The sequence below is a fragment of the Pituophis catenifer genome, unplaced genomic scaffold, assembly GCF_029215685.1.
Source record: "Pituophis catenifer annectens isolate HBS135680 unplaced genomic scaffold, rPitCat1.0.hap2 SCAF_18, whole genome shotgun sequence".
Taxonomy (NCBI): Eukaryota; Metazoa; Chordata; class Lepidosauria; order Squamata; family Colubridae; genus Pituophis; species Pituophis catenifer.
In genome coordinates this window covers 844,298-855,381 of record NW_027256898.1, presented here as the reverse complement: position 1 = coordinate 855,381, position 11,084 = coordinate 844,298, and the positions used below count along the sequence as shown (strand labels likewise).

General features: G+C 44.6%; 1 protein-coding gene across 1 annotated transcript; it reads left to right on the top strand.

The window, feature by feature from the left end:
- The first annotated feature begins 3,784 nt into the window (after positions 1-3,784).
- Positions 3,785-10,061, top strand: TNFRSF25 (TNF receptor superfamily member 25). Its single transcript, XM_070956270.1, has 8 exons — positions 3,785-3,796; positions 4,565-4,718; positions 5,683-5,790; positions 6,082-6,237; positions 6,592-6,673; positions 7,729-7,772; positions 8,657-8,785; positions 9,709-10,061. Exons 1-8 carry the CDS (start codon positions 3,785-3,787, stop codon positions 10,059-10,061), a joined length of 1,038 nt encoding a protein of 345 aa, XP_070812371.1.
- Positions 10,062-11,084: the final 1,023 nt, after the last annotated feature.

Here is an 11,084-nt window from a genome sequence, read left to right as displayed (position 1 = left end):
CCCCTTTGGCGACCTTCTGATGAGCAAAGCCAATGGGGGAGACAGACTTCACTTAACGACTGTCTGATTTGCTTAACAACTGAGCTGATTCATTTAACGACAGTGGCCAAAAAAAAAGTACAATCGGACGCAGATCGCTTAACAAACATCTTGCTTAGAAGGATGGAAATTCTGCTCCCGGTTTTGGTTATAAACTGAGGACCACCTGTAACCATAGCTGTCAATCCGGTGCCCCTTTTTAACCACAGTTATCTGGGGTGATCGCCGTACCGCCCCCCTTCTTTTTCTACGAGGGAGGGGGAAACCCCCCCCCAAGTCCTGTGCGTCAGTCACTGCCTCCACTCATAATTTCCCATCTGTCTTTCAGCCCCGTTGCAAACCGAGCCTTTGATCCATTTGCATAAAAGGCGGTGTCGTTTTTTTGTTTTTTGTTTTTTCATTCTCTTTCCCTTTTTTGTCGAGAAAAAAAAGCTAGCTCTTCAGCAAAGTTCACCAAATCACATTCTCAAAACAAAACAAAAAACTCCGGCACTCTTAACTTTTTTTTAATAATCTTCCTCTGGAACCCTTAAAAGCGGCCGAGTTTTTTTCCTCCCCGAATTCGATCTTCAAGAAAATTGAAAAGAAAGGGAGGAATGAAATTTTTATCATCCTCACCCATCCCTTAATTTTTTTTTAATTCTCTCTCTCTCTCTCTCTCTCTCTCTCTCTCTCTCTCTCTCTCTCTCTCTCTTTCTTTCCCTTTCCCCAACTTTTTCAAAAGTTTCCCGCTGGATCCCTCGGCTTAAAAAAAAGAGCTTGCACTTTTAATTATTATTTTTTTTTTTGTTCTTTTTTTTTTTCAAAAAAAATTGCATTTCCTTCCTGCCGTACAGACTTGAAAGGTTGCTTCTGCCGGTTGGTATTCACTTTCCTTCGAAGACATCTGGGGGACAAGGCTTGGGGGGCAGGTGTTGAGGTGGGGGGCTGATTTCCTGAGCCTTCTGGTAGTGGCGGTGGCTGAACTTTTAACGCGAGCGATGCGCGGTGGGGTCTCTTCATGGCATCAGCTGCTGCGGTAAGTACCAGCGGCTGTCCCGATTTTGCAAAACTTCATTTACGCAGACGGGGAAAACTGCCGGGTTAATTCTCAACGAGGCACCTGGTCGATGAAGCCGAGGCTCAGCTGTCTTCATTCATAAAGGTAAGTGAGATTTTGCTGTCACTTCTTACTTTGATTCTTGCAAAGAGGCTTCCTGCCTCGTTCTAACAGGAGCCTTGAGAATGGGGAGTCTCTGATAGTTTGTGTTTCTTCCCTGTTTTCTCCATCTGTCCCAATTTAATTGGAGGGGACTTTCCTCCTTCGAAAAAAGAATCTTGAAAACCACCCTCTCTTAAAAATGTTAAGAACTTTTTAAATATCTTTTTTTAAAAAAAAAAACTTTAAATAAAAAAGAAAAGTTTAAAATCCTTTTTCAAAACCGTTTAGAAAATACTTGAAACTTTTAAAACTTAAGAACCTTTAAAAACTTTTTTTAACGCTTTAAAAACTTTTTAAAACCATTTTTTTAAAAAAAAAACTTTAAAAAATCTTAAATACCTTGGAAAAAGGTTTTAAAAATTGCTTGCTTTTTTTTAAAAAAAAAAACCTTCGAATGTTTTTAAGAATCTTTAAAAACTATTAAAGACGTTTTTAAAACCTTTTTTAAAAAAAAAAAAACCTTTGAAAGTTTTTAAGAATCTTGAAAAACTTTTTAAAACTTTTTTTAAAAGAAAACTTTAAAAATCTTAAATACCTTGGAAGAAGTTTTTTAAAGTTCTTGTAAAATCTTTTAACAATATTTTTTGAAGACTCTCAAATATCTCTCAAAAAATTCATTTCTGGAGGGTTTGGTTTGGGGATTTTTAATATTAATGTTTTTTTTTTTCACCTTGGGAGAATTCTGGTGCATTTTAATAAATGCACAGAAAGTGATGTTTAAAGGCCACTATCTCTTCTGAAAACTTTGGGGTTTTTTGGCAAAGGAAGCAGACAGATCTTGTGAAGTGGAAGCAGGACAGAGAAATGGGAATCAGGACAGTGCAACTGGAAGAGACGCCCAAGGATCATCTAGTCCAGCCCTCTGTAGCATGCAAGGCACCCAGTAACCCCTCCATAAGAAGGGACTGTCCTGTTTCTCTCAAGCTACCAAAGATGGTTGGATAATCAAACGTCAGGAAGGTAGAGATATTTGATCACACAATTACACACACACACATGTCAAGGTCTTTTGACAACCTGAGAGGCAGCTTAATTTCAACCACCAGGTTAAGTTGTTAAAGGACACATACTGTTAACCTTGTTTTTGAGATTCTCGGGTGTATCAGCTAAACCTGGTTCCTGGATTCAGGAGCCTGCAAAAAGCTTGTGTATTTTATTCCTGAAGTAGGTTGTGCTTGTACGCACAATTATTACGTGCATGTTGTATGTTGTGTGTGCCATTGTTAATGCGTAGGCCTCCAATGGCCACCAGGGTGCCCTGATAATGAGCTTTTCTCCCCTAGGATTGCAAGATTGGAGTTGCAATTCTGCCGAGGGCCACTAGAGGGCCATCGAAGTGGCATCCGTTGGCCCCCTGGTGGTCATCTAGGATTAATGCAGCCGAGATTTGAAACCATCCTATTCTCTTTTTTAAAAAAAGAACCATCAGAGGCATTTCAGATCCCAGCCTGAGATTGAAGATGGGGAGTTTGTAACACATGGGGGGACCTGCCCTGTTAATCCTGGCCAAGATGCTAGTCCTCATATTTTTGCTGTTTTTTGCACTTCATGCCCTTCAAATGTTTGCAGAGTGAGATAGGCTTGGACTGCCCTACCCGGCAAACACGTGAAGATCATATAAGTACAAAAACAAGACTCTGGGTTCCATGCACGAGAGGTAAAAAAACCATGTGCAAAGTGCCCTCCTCCTCCTCCTCCTTTCTGAGCGGGAAAGGGTTAAACGGGGGAGGAGATCGTATTTCGGGAAAGGAAGTAGATTTAATCTGGAGCTGACTGTACCCCCGATAAGAATCTCCTAGGGCAGGGCCCACGCTGCTGCTACTACGAGGTAATCTATTTTGGAAATAGCTTTGATGCTCAAAGCAGGGTGAATAGCTCTAGAAACTATTGCTCAGGGTGGGGCAGAAATGGGGGAAAAAATGTCTTCTAAAAACTCTGAATTCTTGGTACGATGTTAGAAAATTGGGTTTATGCTTCTGAAGGCCTAGCTCTAAAGGAAAAATGACGGGGAGGGATGAGGAAAGAAAAAAAAAAAACCCAAATCTGAATACCAGCTTTTTAATAGCTTTTTTTTTTTTTTGAGCGGCTCCAGCTAAAAGTTTCCGCTTGACCGAAATTGCTCCGAATTTTCCTGGAAAGAACTCGTCCTTTTTAAAAGTCTTTTCGTGTCTCATTTTATATCCTGCCGGGTTCTTTTTTTGAAAAATTGCAGTCGAAGTTCATGCCAACAGGTGTTCAATGTGGTAAGAAGAATACCGGATGTGACCAAAGGGCAAAAATTAAATCAATGTAAAAAACCAGAAAGGAAAACATATTCGTCTCGTGGCGAGATGGGCAGCAGGCGTTCCTCCCTCGAGGAACAAAAGAAACGAGGGTCTAAAAAAAATAAACCCAAGATGTTGTAAGATGAGGACTAGCTGTGTTTGGGAAGGAGAGGGTCCTTATTTGTATTTGGTCTTGTTTTTTTCTTCTCCAGAAAAGTCTCGATAAAAGAAATCTGGAGAGGAAGAAGACGTTGGAAGGTGCGCGATTTTAGGGAGACGCATGGATAAAGAGGCGAGTATCCTCGGCGAGGTACAAAACCATGTCCGTTTTGAAGCGGAGTTCATGGGAAAGATAGGGAGCCCTCGACTTATGACCGTAAGCCATGCCGGTCGTTAAGTGGGTCTTCTTCACGTGATCGTGCCAAATTTAATGACCTTTGATTGCGTCCGTCATGTAAGCGTAAGCAAATGTGACCATCGCAACATCCCCCGTGATTACGTGATTTAACATTTCGGCAACCGACTCGTATTTATGACGGTCGCAGCATCCTAGGGGGGTGTGGGGGGGTGTCACACGATCTCCTTTTGCGACAAGCAAAGTCAACGTTCGCTTAATCACGGTGTGACTCACTTAGCAACGGCAATGGTTCGCTTAACGATTGTAGCCAGGGAAGTTGTAAAACGGGGCTTAAAACCCGCTTCACAAAGGTGTGTCGCTTTGCAATGGAAGTTTGGGGCTCCGTTGTGGTCGTAAGTCGAGGGTTACCTCGTATTTATCAACCTTGGCAACTGTAAAGATGGGTGGACTTCAATTCCCAGCATTCCCCAGTCAGCTGAGTAGGGAATTCTGGGAGTTGAAGTCCGCTCATCATAAGAGTTGCTACGATTGAGAAAGCTGGTCTAGACAATCTCCAAACACCTCTTTTTGGGCCAAAAAAAATTATTGTCTGCCTCTTTCCCGTCTCATGGAGTCATGAGGGTTTCGAAGGAACCCTAAAGGTCATGTAGTCCAACCCCGAACCCCAGACAGGACTTCTCATCTCCCCTCCTTTCCTTTTAGATCTTCCTGGTGATTTTTTTGCTGTTCTCTGCTGGATCACAAGTCCTGGATGGCATGAAGGATGCCAAGAAGATATTCCGAGAAGTGGAAGGATCGGCTTTTAGGAGGAAAAAAAGCTTGAGATCTGTAGGATCAGAAAATCAGAGCAACCCTGGTAAGTCATGTGATTTCTTCCCCCCCCCCCATTAAACAAAACATGGTTGGTCTAGATGATCTCTGAGTTCTGTTTGAACAAGAGTCCATAAAAATGAATGCTGGGTAAGTGTGGGAGACTGCAAGTTCTCGTCCTTCCTTAGCCATGAAAACTGGCTGGGTAACTTTGGGCCAATTCCTCCCTTTCTCTCTCTCAGCTCAGCCCAACCTTACAAGGTTGTTGTTATGGAGAAAATAGGAGGAGGAATGTATGTTGGATAGGTTTGCTACCTTGAGTTATTTGTAAAAATGAAGGTGGGATAGAAAGATAGAAAGAAAGAAAGATGATAGATAGATAGATAGATAGATAGATAGATAGATAGATAGATAGATAGATAGATACATAGATAGATAGATACATAGATACATAGATAGATACATAGATACATAGATAGATACATAGATACATAGATAGATACATAGATACATAGATAGATAGATACATAGATACATAGATACATAGATAAGAGAGAGGGAGAGAGAGAGATGATAGATGAAAGTGGAAGGAAGGAAGGAGGGAGGGAGGGAGGAAGAAAGGAAGGAAAAGAGGGAAGCAGAGAAGGAAGGAGGGAAGGAAGGAAAGATGGATGGATGGATGGATAGATAGATGGATGAGAGAGAGAAAGAGATGATAGATGATATAGATGGAAGGAAGGTGGGAGGGAGTGAGGGAGGAAGAAACAGGAAGGAAAGGAGGGAAGCAGGGAAGGAAGGAAGGAAAGAGAAAGAAAGAAGGAAGAAAGAAGAAAGAAAGAAAGAAAGAAAGAAAGAAAGAAAGAAAGAAAGAAAGAAAGAAAGAAAGAAAGAAAGCTGGATAGGGCAACCTTCAGGCCTTTTAAAGTATGCATTACTCTTACTGCAACCATTCCAGGGGGGGGAAAGCATCTTTCTCACTCGCTCCTCATCCCCTTTTCCCCCCCTGCAAGGACCCTCCTCCTCGAGGCCTCCCGATAGCGCAGCGAAACCCGTCCCCTGCCCCAAAGGAAGCTACCACTTCGACAGTGAGAACTGTTCAGTGTGCAAATCTTGCACAGGTGAGGAGAACGGGTAGCGTGGACCTGGGTGGGGGGGTGGGGGGGCATTGGGCGACTGGCAGGAGAGAGCGTGCTCAGTTTTCCCAAACTTTGCACCCCTCCCAGCCACACACACACACAAAAAAGTGGCACTGGTGTGTTGGCATCCGTGTGCACGCATGCCGATTGCAAAGGCGGAGGGGGATTCTGGGAAACTGGCTCCTTCCCTCCCCAATTCAATGCCACCCACTCCCCGCAGTTATTAGGAGGCGTAAATGGTTTTCGCCCGTCGAAAAATGCTTTGTTTTGCAGGCGCTAACACAATTTTGGTGCAGGAGTGCAGAGACAACCAGGACACGGAGTGCGGCTGCGCGGAAGGCTATTTCAACCAAGAGAACGTTCCCTCTCTATTAAACTGCATGAAATGCACCAACTGCAGCTCTCAGCGCAGGGAGACGCTGCAGGCCTGTATGTACATGCGGACGGCGTTAATTTTAGATTTTTTTTTTAGATTTTAAAAAAATAAATAATAATTTAACGATTATTAGAGGTATAGGCAGCCCTCGACGTTCGACCACAACTGAGGGCCAAATTTTCCCGCGGGACAGTCGTTAAATAAGTTTTGGCCTCCCATTACGACCTTTCTTGCCGCCTGTCGTTAAGCGAATCGCTGCTTAAGTTCGTTTCATTTGCAAGACGGGTGGTTAAGCTCGTTTTACGAGCTTCCTTGCTACGGTCGTTAAACGAATCCCTGCCTTGAGTCACCAGGTCGTTAAGGGAAAGCGGCTAGAAAATGTGGCCGAACCTTTTAAATCTTTTAAGGTCGCCGAGACGCCGACGCCGAGTGCGGATCCTGCTTTTCCGGCTTCTGCGAATCTGGAGAGACCTGCGGGCCGTGTCTGACGTAAGCCCCCCCCGCCCCTCAGCCAATTTGGGGTGGGGTGAAGAAGGAGTTAGGGTGCCCTGAGCTCAGAATAATATTTTTTATTTATTAATAATGTATTTCTTTTATTTGGAGAAAGACCACAGAGCAGAGTTCAAGTGTTCACCTCCATGATGGCTCCTGATAGAATCAGCCTGACTCCCCGGTAAATGGACAGCCCCCCCCCAATCTCCCTCAGCCCCCATCTCCCCCAGACCCCCAATCCTCCCTCAGCCCCTCCCAATCTCCCCCAGACTCCCTAATCTTCCCTCAGCCCCCTCAAACTCCCCTAACTCTCCAATGCTCCCTCAGTCCCCCAATCTTCTCCAGACCCCGCCAATCTTCCCTCACCCGCCCCCCCCATGTTGCCCAGACCAACCAATCCTCCCTCGTCCCCCTAAGGTCCCCCCAGCCTGAGGAATCCTTGTTTAAACACCTGGCTCTCAAGCTGCAATTTTACTAAATTCACTAAATTTTACTAGAGATGGTCCTCGCCATACGACCACCACTGAGCCAAAAATCTCCGTTGCTAAACGAGACAGTGATCAAGAGAGTTTTGCCCCATCTGATGACCTCTCCTGCCCCCGTTGTTCAGTGAATCTCTGCAGTTGTTAAGTGAAGAACACCGTCGTTAAGTGAATTTCCCCCTTGACTTGGCTCGTGGGAAGGTCACCAAAGGGGGAATCAAGTGATCCTGGGACATTGCCACCGTCGTAAATACGAGTCAGTTGCCGAGCGGGTGATTCATTTAAACACCGCAGGGTTCACGGAACAACTTCAACGATTCACTTAGCAATCGGAGCAGAAAACAAGATGTGCAAATTAAGCCCGGCTCATTGAAGTGCCGCATCGCTTAGCAACAGGAGTTTTGGTTCCCAATGGTGGTCATAAGTCGAGGACCGCCTGCAAACCTCCTAATTCTTTCTGGGATGCAAATCCCGCCTTCACCCAACGTGCGCGGTAGGATTCGCACCCCGTCCACTTCACCCCGTGGAAAAGCAACGCTACCTTTTCTAACCTTCCATTCTCTCTCCTAGCGGGATCCCCGAAAATGAGCAGTGCAACATAGTCTGTAAAATCGGTACGTAGTCTCGGTGATTATTTTTTCCCTCCCATTTGTGGCACGCCGAAGCCGCGGTTGACGGAGATAGGAAGAGAGCCGAGATTCAGGGCTTGGGGGTAAAGGCCTAGGCGAATTTGTCTGGTTGGGATGGGACACCACCAGGAGATCCCAGAGAAGAAGGTAAGTCTTTGAAGCTGAAAAACACCTTCGAATGTTAGTTTTTTATTGTATTTTATTTTACACTTTTATTTTTGCTTAGGTTTTCATTTTATTCTAGTTCAGATTTTTACTTCCTTTTGGTTTAGATTTTTATTTTATTTTAGCTTAGATTTTTACTTTATTTTAGATTTCTATTTTATTTTAGATATTTCTTTTTGCTTTAGGTTAGATTCTTATTTTGTTAGACCTTTGTTTTATTTCAGATATTTATTTTATTTTAGATTTTTACTTTATTTTACTTTAGCTTCTTAGTTTAGACTTTTTTCCCCCCATGTTTATTCTTTATTTTAGATTTTATTTTATGTTTTATATTAGTTTTTTTTATTTTATTTTACTTTAGATTTTTACTTTTCATATATTGGGTTTTATTTGGCTTTGGATTTTTATCCTATTTTAGAATTTTATTTTAGATGTTCGTTTCATTGTCTTGCCCTTGCCTTGTGCTTTTATTTTATTTTAATTTCATAGAGGAAACGAGACACGTTTTAACTCCGGGGTCTTGCAAACAAGCTTAAGGGGGAAAAAACCCCGTATGCGTTTGCTTAATTGATCTGATATTTAATTTTTCTGCATTTATGCAAAGAAGCCAATTCCGAATACGGTGTGAATTGGCTGACCCATCGCTCCTGGAAAATCTGAAAAATATTGATTTTTGCTTGATTTCGCTCTTCTTATGGTCTCAGCCGTAGGTGCCTGTGGGTGTATTTTCATCCTGGCCGGAGCTCTGGTTCTCTATTTTAAGAAGAGGAAAATTACTTCTGTTCCGAAGCCAATCCCTCCTCCGAATATCTACATTAGCAAACCCCATTTTGGTAAATTTTCTCGATTGTCCTTCTGCTGTTTATTCGCTACAGGTCGTCCTCGACTTACGACCGCCAGCTGAGCCCAGCATTGCCTTCGTTTTATTTTAGATTTTACTCTATTTTAGATTTTATTCTAAGCGAGACAGTTGCTAAGGGAAGGTTGTCTTGTTTTACGACCTTTCATGCCACGGTTGCTAAGCGAATCGCTGCAAGTTAAGTGCGAAGTGTATCTGTCTTTCCCTCCCCCCCCGACTTTGCCGGTCAGATGGTCATAAAAAGGGAATTGCATGACACCCCCCTGGGAAAACTGCAACCGTCATAAGTACGAGTCGGTGGCCATGCATCCGAATTTTGATCAAAACGGTCATAAGTGTGAAAAACGACTCTAAGTCACTTTTTTTTCAGTGCTGTTCTCATTTCGAATGGTCATTAAACAAATGCTTGTACGAGTGGTGGAGCTCTCGCCTCACAATCAGGAGGCCGTGAGTTCGATCCTAGGCAGAGGCAGATATTTCTCTCTCTGGGCACGATGAGAATATATCTGCTGTGAACTCCACATTGGTGACAGGAAGGGCATCCAGCTAGTAAACACTCAGCTCCATTCAATTGCCTCGTCTCCACCCCACAAGAGATTACAGAGTCATTAAATGACCAAAGAAAAAACATTAGAAAAAATAAACGAATGCTTGTAAGTTGAGGATTACCTATTTTGCACTGCCTGTGGCTCTTGAGAATGCAACGCTCCTGACTTCGCTAGCGGAGATCAAGTGGTATTCATGGCTTGTTCCCAGATCCCACCCTGCCTCCGTCACCCTTCTGCCAGCCTGATGGGATCTGTAATCGAACCCGTCTGGAGGGACTCATATTGGGGGTGTTAGACTGGGGCCCCCGGTTCCGTAAATCAATGGCACTGATTCCCTGCTGTTTTCCAGGCAGTCCCGTTTCCTCCCTTCCCGAGACAGTCTTGCTGATGGACAAAGCGCCCCCACCGTCCCGCTCACTGCAACAAGGGCGGAATCTCTACACCGTCATCAACGCTGTGCCCGTCCGACGGTGGAAAGAGTTTGTGAGGGGCCTGGGGCTGCAGGACGGCGAAATCGAGCTGGTGGAACTGGAGCACTCTCAGTTCCGCGAGCAGCAGTACGAGATGTTGAAACGCTGGTGTCAGCAGCGGGGCGCCTCGTTGGAGGCCATTTTGGACACCCTGGAGGCCATGCAGTTGGGCGGCTGCGCCCAGGAACTGAGGGAGAAGCTGCAGGTGGAGCATCTGTGGTGCAACTCCTAAGGGCTGACGGTAACGGGGAGGCTGTCCTCATACGGGAAGATACCTCGCGGTCGAGTCGGTGTACGAGTGGCGGAATGAGACAACTCGTGCAGCCATGACCATCTCGCCGCAGTCCACTCGCTACAACCAACTCGCCACAATCATCTTGCCGCAGCCAACTCACCATGGGACAACTTGGTGCAGAAAACGCACCACAGAACAAGTCGCCGCGGGAAAATTCTATGCGGGATAACTCAACGTGATAAATATTACCCGACACTGTTTCTTGAACATTATTTCCATTTTTGTGGTAATGGGCAAAATAGAAATTATGTCGAAGAAACAGTGGATAACACTTATTGCGTTGAGTTATCCTGCGGGGAATTTTTCCGTGGTGAGTTGTCCTAGACCCACGAGCGTAGTGTTGCTGACGTACAGCTCCAAGCTGGAAATGTTCAGGACTGAACTCCAATGGACGGTACCCAGTTGCTTGAACCCTCGGCCTCGTTCACAACTTGCTCGTTCGTCTTCTGTGCAAAAAATACCCCATAGCTCTCCCTGTGAAGGGAAAATACGAGCGGACAGCGGGCGACGCGCTACCGATATCGACCGAGCCATCAAAAACATATTGCCTGCCGGAGGGCAACTCACTACCTTACTGGCAGAGCCAACAATCTTGTTTTGCCTACCAAATAGGGTCAATACTGCCGTTGAGACAGATCAGTCCGATATAACGCTAGCCAACTCGAGGTATTACTTGAATTTTATTACGGCATTTCTGTTTTGAACGCCAGAATGCAAGTAATTCTCGACGTAGAACCATTCTAAATGTGAATCTGTAGTCCTTGATCCGCCTTGCGACAACCCCGCTGGCTCACATTCGAAAAGCTTAACAACCCTACCTCACAGGGCTGTTGTGACGAGGTTTCGAGGCTTGCTCGCTCTGGTGGGTTCAGGCACTGCAACAGGTGTAGTAGACATTGTATGTCACTTTTTAAATCAACGTTTAATCTGTCCTCCTGGAGGACAAGGCAACGTTATTCT